Source organism: Hippoglossus hippoglossus, chromosome 1 (genome assembly GCF_009819705.1).
Source record: "Hippoglossus hippoglossus isolate fHipHip1 chromosome 1, fHipHip1.pri, whole genome shotgun sequence".
Taxonomy (NCBI): domain Eukaryota; kingdom Metazoa; phylum Chordata; class Actinopteri; order Pleuronectiformes; family Pleuronectidae; genus Hippoglossus; species Hippoglossus hippoglossus.
This window is the reverse complement of record NC_047151.1, coordinates 10,059,202-10,074,244: the sequence shown is the minus strand read 5'-3', so window position 1 is coordinate 10,074,244 and position 15,043 is coordinate 10,059,202. Positions and strand designations below refer to the sequence as shown.

At 40.7% G+C, this 15,043-nt stretch overlaps 2 protein-coding genes across 3 annotated transcripts; both read right to left on the bottom strand.

Moving 5' to 3' along the window:
- Positions 1 to 4,055: 4,055 nt before the first annotated feature.
- On the bottom strand, positions 4,056 to 8,292 carry LOC117769172. 2 transcript variants are annotated; one of them, XM_034597891.1, is made up of 6 exons: positions 7,938 to 8,292; positions 6,072 to 6,416; positions 5,443 to 5,577; positions 4,581 to 4,676; positions 4,394 to 4,425; positions 4,056 to 4,290 (listed from the first exon to the last, which is right to left on the bottom strand). In XM_034597891.1, exons 1-6 carry the CDS (start codon positions 7,975 to 7,977, stop codon positions 4,141 to 4,143), a joined length of 798 nt encoding a protein of 265 aa, XP_034453782.1. In that variant the 5' UTR covers positions 7,978 to 8,292; the 3' UTR covers positions 4,056 to 4,140. The 2 variants fall into 2 exon arrangements, with proteins under 2 accessions (XP_034453782.1, XP_034453790.1); XM_034597899.1 differs by having other exon boundaries at positions 4,076 to 4,290; positions 4,581 to 4,667.
- Positions 8,293 to 10,443: 2,151 nt separating this feature from the next.
- dnajb1b (DnaJ heat shock protein family (Hsp40) member B1b) lies at positions 10,444 to 13,913 on the bottom strand. Its single transcript, XM_034597590.1, has 3 exons — positions 13,530 to 13,913; positions 11,540 to 12,171; positions 10,444 to 11,396 (listed from the first exon to the last, which is right to left on the bottom strand). Exons 1-3 carry the CDS (start codon positions 13,738 to 13,740, stop codon positions 11,163 to 11,165), a joined length of 1,077 nt encoding a protein of 358 aa, XP_034453481.1. The 5' UTR covers positions 13,741 to 13,913; the 3' UTR covers positions 10,444 to 11,162.
- Positions 13,914 to 15,043: the final 1,130 nt, after the last annotated feature.

The following is a 15,043-nucleotide window of genomic DNA, read 5'->3' as shown; positions in this document are numbered from 1 at the left end:
AACCTGTCCACACATCCCACTCAACCTATGAAAGTGAAATGATGAACTTATTGTAACTCGTGTGACTCAAACAACAACCATATGTGTGTCCTCATGAACTATATCCTACACCAGCACATCCTGGATTCAGTTCAGAGGATAATGCAAGTTTAGTTTGCTGCATCCTGCAAGGCTGTCACATCTTCTACTATAATTCATCACGGTAAAATAGATCTTTTCTAGTCTTGATGATGACTCAAAGTTTTTTATCATACAGTTTGTAGATCATTTGTGTAAATCCCTTTCTCTATCACACACAGGGACAGCCGAGGTGGACACTTGGGTACCAGGAATGGGGGAGACAGGGATCAAACCACTAGTCTTTGTGGTCAGTGGACGACCCGCTCTACCTTCTGAGCCACAGCAGCTGCAGCTGTGACAAGGATCAACACAAGCCAAAGGAATTTTTCAGAACGTGCCAGTTCAATGTATTTTACCACTGACCTGCCAAGAATAAAAATAGAAAATATAGAAATGTATTAAAAATGTACTCAATTGACACTGGTCACTAAAATTACTCATCTGGATCAATTCTATTTGAAAATGTTTTTGGCAAGTCTGTCATTAGTCATGTTAATTAATCCATTTCACCAGTGCACAACAAAATATACTTTATTATAAAGATGTAACTGTCATTGTTTGTCTTAACGTGCATTAATAATATCTGATCTGTAGAACAACAGATTAACATCCACCGATTGGAACTTGATTTAATATGAATCTGATAAGATAACAGGTGTCTGCTGTAGAGGACTGGATCAGGAAGCTTTGTTCATGTCATCACTTCTTGCCTCTTCTTTCATTACCCTATTGAAACAGGGTTTCATTTCTGGGATCCATTTCCCAGCAATGAGACCGCTGCCGCACCGACATTAAGAGTGTACATCACAAGTTACAGCAAATGATCAGATAGAAACTCACCGTAGTTAGAGTCTGTAAGACATGATCCAGTATTATTTCATTCAAATTCTGTTATTAATTATGTAATATTAACATTAATAATAATATGTTCTCGCCACCTGTTTTCTGCTTTGTATGGTCAGTGGTGTACATTCCAGATGTGAGTTGTGTTCATTCAGAAACATTGTGATTTGTCCAAGTGACCGAAATGTCGGGTTTGATAGTCGTCTCCATTATCTTAACTTTATTGGAATCTGGGATGGAAATCAGATTCACTCAGGTAAACATACAAATGTAATAATGCTAAAACACTTAACACAACAAGTCAATGTTCTTCGTTTAAACTACTACTTCAGTAAAAGTACAAATGTATCATCAGCTACACATATACCTAATAATTATTATTATGTACAATATAAAAAGATTGTCAATACTGATGCATCAAATCTTAAAGCAGCATTTCAATGAAGTTAGGTTTAACTAATTTATTCTATGTAGTTAACTTTTGTGTGTGTGTGTACCTGTACAGATATAGACCTACAACCTACAGAGTGAGGACTTTTGGGAAAGTGAGGACCTTTAGGCCGCTCCTGTGTGTGTGTAGTAGTGTAGTCCACTCTTTGGTTGATTGGAAATGTACATGTGAAATGAAGCAAGAGGCCCTAACCAAACACGAGCCAAAAAACCAATGGTTTAGGCTACTGTAAGCTCAATTTATTGCACCTACAAATTATTAATAATGATTAAATTAAACCTATATTGTGTGTAACCTCTTAAAAATAGCTCCAGCTGCCATGAGAATATCATGTAAATGTAAGAAACATTCATTCCTCAAAGAGGACACGCTTAAATGCATGTATTTGCATTTGACACTTGATGGTGATGACAAATTAAATCAAGCGCACAAATAAATGTGATAATGATAACATCATGCACTTACTTTCCTTTACAGTCAGGATTATTGGCGCGTACGTGTCCAAACCTGGACGATCCACTCCACACCAGTATCTCCCCGAATCTGACAGCCTGAGCTGACGGAAGGTCACAATGAGGAATCCGTCCGCCGAGTCCACCAGAGTTATCCTCCCGGACTCTGGAATGTTGCCCTTCTACCAGTTACTACAGTAGCCAGTGTGTCTTTGGTTTCTTTACACGGATCCTTGCAGAAGTATTTATTGTAATCCCAGGCAAGTTTGTGTGAGCACCTGATTGAGACCTGTCCCCCCTCGAATCTCTCTACATTTACTCCTCCTGTCCATGTAGCTGCCAAAAATTCATTGTGTGACAAGAGTTAACGCATCTTCAAAAGTTTCAGCACATGAATATGTGCATTTTTAGGAAGATACTTACCATATAAAATGGAAAAGAAGAGAGAAACTGTTTTCATTCTGATTGATGAAATGGTTTTCTTACTCTGCAGTGTTTTCCTTTGTCTATTGAAAAGTCTACACAATGGTCAATGTTTCCTCTCTAACACTGAACCATTTTGTGCATATGAGATAACATCTACATACTGTATGCACTTAACCTAACTGCCTTCCTCCTGTGTAACTGTGCAAGAGCGAATGACGAGAGCTGCAGGCGGAAGAGAAGAGATACTTGGAAAAAGGATGAAGTGTGAAGACCAGTGTCTGTCATGCAGGCCCACACTTAGTTTCAGTGCTGTCACGTTATTATTTCCCTGCGTTCTCGTGGGCAGAGGTGTCAAAACATCATTTAGTAAATAGATTGACTGCGTATTTTCCTATTTTCTCCTCTTTGACTTCGGCTGTGGCTCAGGACTAACTCGTCACTAACCAGAGGGTCAGCGGTTTGATCCTACCCACATAACAAAATTATTTTGGCCCAGATTTGGCCTATATCCCACATCTGGCCCACTTACTGCGTGACATGATAAATATGATCTTTTTCTTACCTACCTGTTCTTTGTCTTTTCCATCTCTGCACTGTTTTTACATTCATGGTCTTGAAAGTTTGCTACTGCTCAGGTTGGTGCATTTACAGCAAAAAGAGGAAGGGGTGAGCAAGAGTAAATAGGTGACAAACAAGTGTTAAAAAATGTGAGATCATTCCCCTCTGTATTTTGCATGGTCATAGAAATGTTAAAGTTCAAGTTCAAAGCATTTATTAAAATGAAATTCTTTCTTTGCCTTCCACTATGAATACTGTTAATCAAATATCAAAGTTAGAATAAAAAAATATAAAAACACAGTAAAAGATATAAACATGGTATGTACAATAAAACATCAGAGCAATGTAGTACAATTGACAGTAGTGCCAATTTATGGTCTTATTGACTCTGTGAAAAACAAACATTGTTTGCAGCTGTATGCAATTTTGGTTGGGGTATGCGATGTGTGAGTTTGTGTATTTGTGTATCAGGAAGTGGTTGTGAGAGGGAAGTGTGCCAGCGTCTTGAAACTAATGTTTAACACCCATTGCAGGTGTTAAAACAACAAAAGGCCAGTTTATACCTCTGCATAAATCTACAACTGTAGTGTAGATATGGTGTGGGAACAGTGTAGCACTGTCCACTATGTCGTAGCTGGTCACCTGTGTAAGTACACATCAGAGTGACACAGACAAAAGCATCTGGTCTGCTCTGTGACATTGTCGTCCAGTGGCGGAACACACACAGTCTACAAATCCATTCTCCTGCTATTGATTCTTGATTCTCCTGACACGGTGCAAATGACCTGGTTTCGAGTCGAATGTGAATGTCGGGGCTTGCGGACACTTGGATGACACCACACGAGCAGTATGGAGGCATGTTGTGTTTTTTTTTTTGTTTTATTACGTCTAAGTCACAGTTGACTTCAATTGTATCGAAGTCAATTGTACAAAGTTTGCTTCTGAGACTCCAGAAGTGATTTGTGGACTCTAACACTTCACCCAGCCCTCCATCGGCATCGTGGTGAGTAGATAACGAGTGAATTTTAGTTTTTCGGTGAACTGTCCCTTTAATCTCATTCTAGAGGATGTACAGCACAGCAGAGATGTCCCTGATGATTATCACTGCACAAATTGAAATATACCACAGAGAATTAACCCCTAATGTACAATGTTATGCATCACATACCTGACATGCAAAGGAAGAATCCGCACCCCCGCAGAAATCTATTCAAATTTTTGAACTTTATTTGATAAAACACAGAGGAAAAAGTGTGGCGAGACATCGGCTCAGAAACAAAATGAACCGGCTCAGTCAGCAGCTTTGGGATCCAGTGCCTGATAGACGGCAGCATACTGAGAGGCATCCTGAGCACCGGACTCTGGATCGGGCTGTAAAGACTGCAGCTTCACCATCCCCTGAGTGGAGGCACCGTCTGCATTTTCCTCACAGTAATCGGCCTGTGAAGAAATCGAAATGACCATGACGATAAAGATTTAAATAATTACTAGAGTTTCACACCTAATACAAATAACTGTGGTGAATAACAGAGTGGTCGCTCACCTCACCCTTGTTTGCTTCAGGTCTGCTCGGACCTTCCGACACAAATAATTAGATTCATTAGCATCGGTAGTGTGTGTGTGTGTGTGTGTGTGTGTGTGTGTGTGTGTGTGTGTGTGTGTGTGTGTGTGTGTGTGTGTGTGTGTGTGTGTGTGTGTGTGTGTGTGTGTGTGTGTTTGTGTCCCCTCACCCGCACTACTCCTCCAGTGTCCGTAGAATACAAGAGGGATGAGTGCACAAACCAGAAGAGCCAGGCTCACCGAGATAATGATGACCACTGTGGTGTCTGCAAACAGCAGAGGCAGACATGCATCTTTACAGACACAGGGCCTCCAAACAAAATGACACAACAGTCTCTGACAAGTATTAATAAAAGTTAACACAATGTATCATATTCATCTAAATACATTTTTGTAATACTCTCTGCGTTCCGGGTGTTAGAATGACGTGTTGTAATTAACTTTGTAATGTAGCGATGTATATTTCTTCAGGAATGGAAAAAGGGTTTTAGTTTTAGTCCATACTTAAACTAAAACTCAACGTGTTTTTTGATGCAAAACTCGACTGCCTAGCTAAAAATCTAAAACTATGAATTAATTTTAATTGTATGTATTTAATACAACTAACCATTAGACAAATGTCAGTGGTGGCCATCTTTACATCATTACACATGTTGTTTCTGTTCTGTCAATAACAGGTTTTCACATATTGATTAAGGATCTAATTCGCAAAACAACAAGCATTGGTCTGGACGGTGGCGCGATGACAAACGTTTTAGACTTTGTAAACCAGAAAACCAGAAAGACTCAAGTCAAATCCAAACATTTCCCTTTCTGCAGAAGAAAGTTTAAAAAAAGCCTCCTCACACGCACAGTGAAGATCAATTTCACGAGAATTAAAAGAAATACATTTCTGGGAGGGGGGGGGGGGGGTTACATTTTTGACCAAATTACTATAATTACATTACGTTGAAATATGTAAAATGTTTGTTTACTTGTAGTCTTGAAGCTTAGTATAGAAGCGTACAGCTGCAGACGGTGACCTTGGAGTACCTGTGAGGCTGATGGTGGCCTGCTTGTTTGTCTTCTCTGTGGTCGGCAGCGTTAGCGCTGCGGGCGACGGCTCAGCGGTGGATTGAAAGCTGCCATTGGGCAGAGATCCAGGAGATCCAGGGGGAACAGTGGAAGCTTTGAGAGAGAGTGGGGAAGAGGAAACTGTTTGTGCCTGTGTGAGAGCTCATGTGACATTGTGACTGCCTTAGAAAGACTGAAGAAGCGTCACAAGTCATATATTATAAGTAAATATAATCATTTCAAACTTTTGAAGCAAACAAGTAGACTGTCGGCTACAAGGACACCCTGTTGGGCTCAGTGTGTTTAAAATCTTAAAAGTTTATTGTAAAAAAATAAAAGACATTGATCATTGATGAGGATAGTTTATATAATCATTTTATGTGGCTTATTTTAGCCTACATGACAGAAAGCGTAGTGTCTAGAAGACGAGGAGCTTCCGTGGTTTAACAATCCTTCAGTTCAGAAAACGTAACCAAAGATATTCTTACACTAACCTCTGACTGACACATTGACCTCTATTAGAAAATTTCTACTCATGAATGAAGGATTTGTTCTAACACTTCCTCATAAACTCCCTGATGTTTTACACATCGAACAAACAGACTCACCATCTAGTACTATTAGATTGACCTCCTGGTGCAACACCTCAAAGCTATTCTCCACACTGCAGCGGTATCGGCCGGCGTCCGCCCTCTTCAGCTCCTTTATGGTCACATTAAAGACCCCATATCCGCTGTTGACCTCCATGCTGTATCTCCCCCGCCAGGTGACGGCCGACCTCTTGCCCTCCGACTGAATGAGAATGTTTTCCACGGAGCAGACTCCTCTGCAGAAGTACATGTTGTCGGGTCTGGAGCCGTTGACTCTGCTCCAGCCAACAGAGCAGTGGATGGAGACCTCTCCTCCAACATGGCTGCTTACCTCCAGCACTGGAGAGGTCTTCACCCACACTACTGTAGAAGAAGAAAGTACCCGGTTAAAGAGTTGGTGATGGGTTGCAATCAAACACACACTGCAATCAAACACACACTGCAATATATACCACTGCTTGGAAGTTAGTTGCTTCCCAGTGTCTGAGCGGTGATGGCCACATTACCTAAAGCTCTATATTTTATATTTAGAACCCTTATACGTTCGAAGGTCTTCCACACTACATTGATGATAAGTTGCCAGCCACATCTCAGCAGATGTTAGGGACACACCATCAGTTGTGGACCTTAGCGTCATAAGGTGTTTGAATCTTTTGATCACAAGTCTTTTACATTAATGGTTTCTGAACAAAGTGTTTGTTAAATGTACAGGTACTGGGCAGCAGCTGGTTAGCTTACCTTTCCATAAAGACTGGAAACAAGGGGAACAAGTTAGAAAAATGTACTTAGCAGCGTCTTTAAGCACATTAATAATTAATAAAAACAGAAAAATAAAAAAATACCACTGCCAAATAGCTAGCCCCTGATACATGCATGTCTTTAAGCGAGGCTATGCTAAGCTAATCGGTAACTGACTGTAGCTTCTTAACGTCTGAGTGGTGTTGACCTTCAAGTGTCACTGTCTGAGTGACCGTATCAAAAATGTTGTTTCCAAGCACAATGAAATGTTTAGAATCAATGCTACATTTTTCTCATTTCAAACTATTATTTACAGCATGTCTTGTCTGCCACCAGTTTTATTTCTGCACACACCTGTAATAACTAACTGCACAACACTGATATGCATATTATATATATATATATATATGCATCATTCATTTGCAGTTATGTGTTTGGTCACCTGATGGATGTTCTAACATTTAAGTGAAAATTTAAGAACATTTAGAGTGAACCAAAACATTGAAACTGTTGGTTGGACCGCAAAGAAAAAATGAGCAGAAACTCAATTAAAACTTTCTAAAATCAAGGAGAGTGCAGGGGGATAAATCTATAGGTTTATCAGCACAGCAGCTCCTCTCTCATTGTTTTCACATTGTCATTTGATATTATAAAATATGAATAATAGTTGCTTTAAATGATGGATGGAACATGGGAAGTTCATTGCTTCACACAAAAATCTAACTTTCATTGTCCATTTTATTTTACTGTGATTTCACTGTGATTTTCACTGTTATTTTACATTATCTAACGTATGTTCAATGACCCATATGTAAGTGAAGACTCCCATAAATATGTCCCTATATGTTTTTTGAGTCAATTCAGTCTCAAACTATAATATCTTTTACCTTGTGTGTTATTTTTCTGTCAATAAAATGACATAATTAAATTAACTGCAGATTCTGTATGATTACACAAGTTCAGGAATTGTGTAAGACAATCAGCACAATTTCAAAGCTTCTCTAGTGGGTACACAAGACACGTTTTTCTGAATATCATTGGTGAAAAATCCACACATTTGTAAACTTGCTCCGCAATAACTCAATGAGCATTGTATGTTTGAGGGGTTTTGCTCTGTTTTGTATGGCGAGATGCATCAAAACTCACCTGAGAAGTAACAAAACACAGCGACATGAAGAATCTTCATTCTCTATCCAGGTTAAAGAATGAACAGAGTAAAAAGTTAAATTCAGTCCAGCAGTATCAGTAAATTGAAGCAGCCTGCTTCGAATTTGTCATCTGATTCCGTGCCATAAAACAGGAGCGCCTCAGAGATCTGGAAAAGCCACAAAGATGTGGCTGTGCAGTAAATACTTGCAGCCCCTCAGTCGTCCTCAGCTTGTGTGATCAGTAAAGGGGCCTGATTCTGTTTTACCATGCCTGTTAAGTTACTTTTTTTTAATAACAGAGAACATACAGTATTGTGCAGTTCTCCGGCCTTCTCTCTCTCTCTCTCTCTCTCTCTCTCTCTCTCTCTCTCTCCTCTCCTTCGCTTTGCTCTGAAGAACCAGCTTTGGACTGTGATAGAGTATTAAATCTTTGGTATTTATCTATATAGTTCAGGCTGTTGCAGCTGCCTCTGCTCATTTAGTACATGAGGCTGCAGGGCATCAGACTCAACAAACAGTCTGCTGACTGTGTCATGGGTGTCAGAGGACAACCTAAGTGCTGTCTCATAAAGCAAGCGCACCAGTCCAACCACACTTTTGGAAATAACAGTTATTTTTATAGACATTTTTTTCATAGAACAAATTCAAGTTCGAGCTCAATATTCTATGAAATCTACATTCTACTTTCATCCTGTAACACTGGTTACTGGCTTAAACACCACCTGACCAGTCAGATACAAACTTTTCTCCTATGGGACTGAAGTAAAATCACTGTGGCGAGCAGTTCTTATCACTCTCCACTTGACTTGTTGAAGAAGTTCCACTTCAATCTAGCGTTCTAGCCGATCTGTAGAGAGACCCAGGTATTTTAACCTCTTGTGGGGTTGTTTGCATCATATGAGTCGATTAGGTCACATGAGTCACAGTGTGAATGTTAAGATGCCCGAGGAAGGATCTCAAGACTGGCTGTTAAATGTTGTTAGTGTCGTTTAGTGGCGGTCGTTCCAGTTTGATGTAATTTATCCTCTTTCAAACCATTGTTTTTTTTTTCTGGACAAATTGCGCATACAGGTGTCCATTGTCCTTCATGGTGGACTGCTGATAGGATGAACTCACTTATTTGGTGAAGCTAAGCTCAACAGCTGCTGGCTCCAGCCACACATTGAACCTGACATTGGCTTTGACCCCCTCAGCTAACTCTCAGCAAGAAGGCAAATATGTGTATTGAAAAGAATTTCAAATTATTCCTTTAAGATGTGCACTTTTGTGACAATTATATTTAGTTTAGAAGTGAACTATCCGGTGGTTAAACATTTGACATGAGAAATATTTGTATCTTCAAAGAGTATGGATTTTCCAATAAAAGGGAAACAGTAGATGGAACATTAAAGGGAAAATTCAGCCAAAAATGAAAATTCAGAAGAAAAAAAAGAAAGAAGATAAAATGCCTCCAAACTGCTCGTGTGGTGTCATCCAAGTGTCTGCAAGTGTCTACTCGAAACAGCATTATTTACACCATGTTTTTAGCCTAAATGACCTCGTTTCCAGTTGAATTCGATCACAGGGCTTACAGATACTTGAAACACCACATGAGCAGTATGGAGGCATTTTATGTTTTTTTATGTTTGAAGAATCAGTCACTATTTACTTCATATTATCATATTGGATTTGGCTACAACAGTGTTTTAACCCTGAAAGTCCAAAAGTTTTTTGTGGACTGAAACACTTCACCTACCCCTCCATAGTGGTGAGTAAATTATAGTGAATTTTCATTTTTGGGTGCACTATCTCTTTAAGAATGTGATGTTAAGAATTTTCACCATGGTTATTGAACTAACCCCCGAACCACATTTGAAGAACAGCCCTCTTTTCTTTGAATAAGGTTGAAACGAGGTCACTTTCAAGAGTCCTTCGTTATCCTGCGCTGTGTGCCAGCATAGCCACACAAGCAAGGTATTGTTCTCACCACAGTCTGTTTGTATGTGTGTGTGTGTGTGTGTGTACAAAATAACACAGATGTTTCATTGCTGACCGAACTTGGTGAGATTATTATCTGGGAGGGAATCTGCAGATGAGCTGAGGTGTGAAAACGTAACCTCCTTGGCTGAGGTAAATATAAAAACAATGTCAACATGCAACATAGTGCATTGTAAACATGTAATGGAGAGGAAAGTACAGATGCTGATATATGTCGTGGAGAAAAACTGGAAAGCACCCAAAAATAAAAAGCTGAAAAATGTACTTACTTACAGTGACAACATAAATGTATTTGTTACATTCCACCACCTGGAACGCTTATATTGATCAAAAATACCTTCCATCATATGGTAATGTCATGAAGAAGCCAGCATGACATCATGCATGGTTCAAAAATGCCTTTTGCAAGATATCTCGGCTTCTTATAAATATCTTATCTATAAATAAAACTTCGAACTTAAATGAGAAATTGTTCATGATTATACAGAAATGATGTAATCATGACACAGTATGAAGGCAACATCATATGGTGTAGTAATGCATTAACTTTAGCATCCAAGAGACAGAATGTAAACCAACCAATAACTAATCATCCATCATCATGACGTCAATGTGAAATAGTGTCATTACACTTAGCATGGTTGGGGTATGTACAGGGTTGGGCAGGGTGTTCGTCAACACTATAATGCTTTACATTTCAATCTGGAACATTTGCATATTCCTGAGGAAACGTAAGACAACTCCAGTTAATATTACTTGTTGCGTGAGCTATGTTGCTAGTTGTTTTTTTAACACAAGGTTTCTCAGAGCACAAATCTTTTCTCCAGCAGTTTGCACTTAAAAAGTCCCTTCTGAAGTATGTAAGTACATCAAGTGCAAATCTTAATGTTGCAATTTCATACAAATGAAGAAAACATCTCAGAGAGAACATTTATTACCAAGAGTTCCCACATAATAAAAGCATACATGTTATACATTATAATACAGTTATTTTTCATCAAAATATAATCTATTCATTAACCAAACACCAAAAATGACTGGTAATATTTACATTTTATCCTGTACAGCTGCATCTTCCCATGATGGTACTAACACTATGCTGGACAGTGAACACACAGGAGGCTTCTCCCTCATGAGTCTGCCCTTTATCATCTGGTGTAAATTTAACCTCCGTGATTCATAAAAATAATACAAAAATAGTTGGCATCTTTGTGTGACCGAGTACTGAAGGTCTTTTTTGTCTTCTTCAAGATCGTGGGAGGACCTGAGCGATGGTGTCCCGGGCGCTCTGACTGAGCCTCTCTGGGAACTTGACCTCGTACTCCACTATCAGGTCACCTCGACGATCGGGCCGTTTGTGATAAGGCAGCCCTTCGCCACTCACCCGCCGCTTCATCCCCGGCTGCACGATATCTGTCGTTGACACGGTGACCGTTCTGTTGTCCAGTGTGGGTGCATTGACTGTGCAGCCACACAAGGCCTGATGGGATGGAGGGGGAAATAAAAGTGGAAAAAATTAAGATCATAAATAGAGACTAACATGAATTTTCACTCACAATTCTTAGGTTACTTTTAAAGCAAAACTTTAAAAGTGAATTCAAAAAGTTATACATGTAATCTTACATCTCTGAGGGAGATCTTGGCTGTGTAAACGATGTCAGAGCCATCTCGTTTGAACAGAGGATGGGGCTTGTCCTTCAGCACAAAGACCACGTCAGCTGGAATGTTTCTGGGAGTCTCATCCCCCTCTTTAGGGAACGTGATTTTGGTGCCTTCTTTCCACCCCTTTTTTATCTGCACCTCCAGGATTTTATCTTCTGTCCTTAACGTTCGCCCGTCGGGGTTCAGTCGTTTACGAGAGATCTTCATTTTCTTTGTGCAACCTGACAGAACCTCCTCCAAGGTCACCCGCAGATCGTGAACCACAGCGGGGTCCTGCTGCTTCTTTACAACACTACTGTGACCACCCACTCCTCCCATACCGGAGCTGAAGGAGCGGGGGAACCCGCCCATTCCACTGCCGCCCATTCCACTGCCGCCCATTCCACTGCTGCCCATCCCAAAGCGGGCAAAAGGGTCATCAGTGTCCATGCCTTCATCTTTGCCCCCATTGCGGGCGCCGAAGAACTGTTCAAAGGGGTTACGCCCACCGAAGAACTCTGCAAATATGGCATGAGGGTCGCCCTGGAAGGTGTAACTGAAGGTCCCAGGACCACCACCACCACCACCAGCTGAGGGGCCTCCGCCTTTCAGACCTGAAAGAGAGAAACAATCATTTAATATAACTGTACAAAATGTGGTACGTTACTTTATAATATTGATTTATTTTTATAGACTGAGGAGTGTCTTTCATGAGGGAGACATCCATTTACTGTGCTCACATATATATCATTTACTCATTTGTTGCTGATGCACAGAGGTAATATATGCATGCAGATGCCATTATAATTCAAAGTTTTATACTCATTATGTTATCTTATATGTTACAACTAGCAACACACAGAAGAGTTCACTGCAAGTTGTCCACTAAATTCAACACCAACAAATCCCTCTCTCTCTTCCTGATGAACCCGGTGAGAACCACAAAAAAAACTATTGCAGATATTTGACAAATTAAAAAAAAAAATCACTTGCAGCAAAACTCTCGGAAAAAACCCTCAAATTCCCTGTGTGTAAACAACACCACCAAAACTTAAGTGGCCCAAACTTACAAAAGCTGATTTTGCTGTTGAGCTGTGAGCTATTGGCCTCCTTATTTCCAATTTAATGAGGTATTGATGTAATTTAAAACACTTTCCACATAGGAACACGACAACAATGTGAACCTGTGCTATGTTTATACCGGACCTGTTGCCCTGGTAACACCTCCAACACCATACCCATTTCCAGTCATGACTCAAGTATCATACAGCAGGGGTTCTATAACTGGGGTCAGCGGACCCCCGAGGGTCCTTGAGGAAAGCTGGGGGGTCCCCACCAAAAAGAGAAATGATAATAATAATAATAATTTCATCCATCCGTAAGATACGAACACAATGCTATTTGAATATTTTGGTCCTGAAGTTCATATACTTCCTGAACTGAAACATCCAAAAGCCGAAATCTTGTCAAAAGGGGGGTGTGTTGTCTAATTTGAGTCAGTGGAGGGGTCCTTGAAGTGCATCTTAAAACAGTTCTATATATTTAGGCGAACTCCATTCATTTATATCTATTTAAAAATAGACACGAGTTGCCACAGGTCACAAAAAGGTGAGGATAGTAAAGATAACAAGCGTTTGAATGGTGTCAGTCAGTGGTGACGTCACAGTGAAGGCACCTGAACGCCACACGCTGCTCCTTCCCCTGATCTTTACTTCGTGTCTGACTCAGATCGTTTCTCACTTCGTGTGGAAACAAGTCCAGTGAGATTTAACTTTCCTGTCTCAACAACAACCCCAAACCGGCCCGGACTGGCGGCCTGAGCTGAGGAGAGCAGGAGGGCGCCATGACACCTGGTGCTGGTCCCACGTATCACTGCTGCTGCTGCGGTTGTTTCCGTCAGGTGTGGACGTGTTGTTTAACGCCTCGTTTCACTGTCACAACCACCTTTAAGTGACAGATGGATGAATCCTACCTTCTTCCCCGTAGCGATCGTAGATGTCCTTTTTGTCCGGGTCGCTCAAAACGTCGTAGGCTTCGGCGATTTCTTTGAATTTCTCCTCGGCTCCCGGGGACTTGTTCTTGTCGGGGTGATACTTCAGAGCCTGTTTGCGGTACGCTTTCTTCACGTCCTCCTCCGACGCTCCTTTGCCGATTCCCAAAATGTCGTAGTAGTCTTTGCCCATTCTGACCAGCGCGCTGCTTTAGTCAATGCGACATGAAGCGTTCACGGACCCTGCTGGCGGAGATCAGATGTGTCTGGTGTCTCTGCCCGCCGTGCCCGGGTCACTTTCTTTATAAGCCCGCCGAGACTTCCAGAGTTTTCCATAACCACCCAGAACTGTGTGAACTGGAATGGATCAGCAGGGACCCACCCAGGGGCACGGCACCCGGCGCTGCCTTCACGCCCTGTCGGAAATAACCCCATCACCGTGTCTAACATCGATCCCTCACACCACAACAAGAACATGCAGCCGTGGCTCGTCTGGAAGAAAGCATGTCAAACTTTATTGCTGATTGTACTGCAGGGACTTTTTCTGTTTAAACCGTCATTCATTGCAAAAATAATGTACCGTTGGACTTCCCTGACAGTCAGCAAGTTACAATTCAACATACAACAAATAAATCAAGACAAAATCTACATTGGTCTCGTGCTAAAATACCTAATAAGAAAAGAAGCAAACAGATCCGGCTAAACCCTGCACCATACCACAGAGGACCTGTGGACAGACTGATGGCAGCAGCTTGTGTTGTACTTGGGTGTGACCCAGATTTGAGGCCACTAAATCCCCCCAGCATACCCTCTGCTGGTGTGGTGCACAACATGGACATATAAGGCAGAACCATGTGGCACTTTGTGGACATCAAGGTCAAACTAAATAATCCAAAATCTGGCCACACTTCATCCTCACTTGGATACACACTTAAGTATAAATGGAGCACGCCATTGGGATGTGTTTTCAAAGTCTGTATGAGAGACTGGTGGGTAGAAATAATGGGCAAGAAACAGCGAGCTCTGATCGATGGAGCAGGTTGTCTGCTGGCATTTGAACACAATACCGGGTTGATCGGTTATACTGTGTGGACTGATCCAATTTATATAACCAGTCAGACAACACCAAACTTCACAATCAAATTAAAGTGTGAGACGTAACGCTGTAACACTGCTCCGCCCCGTTTAAATTTTAAAATACAGCAACAAAATAGTGTACTTTTAAAGCACTTAAAAAGGATTGTATAGTATAGGATTCATGCTACCTTTATTTTATTTGTTTTTATTTAGTTTGTTCATTTGATAGGCATAGTCTTCATTGATCAAAAGAAAAATTACTGTAAAAGAGTTTTATACATGGCAATCTGATACATGATAAAACGACCTCATGTAATTACAAATATCTATGGATAATATATATATACCATTTAAACTGAATAAACAACAAACCCATGCTTCTTATGAAAATAAAACAATACAAAAAGACACTTGATTAC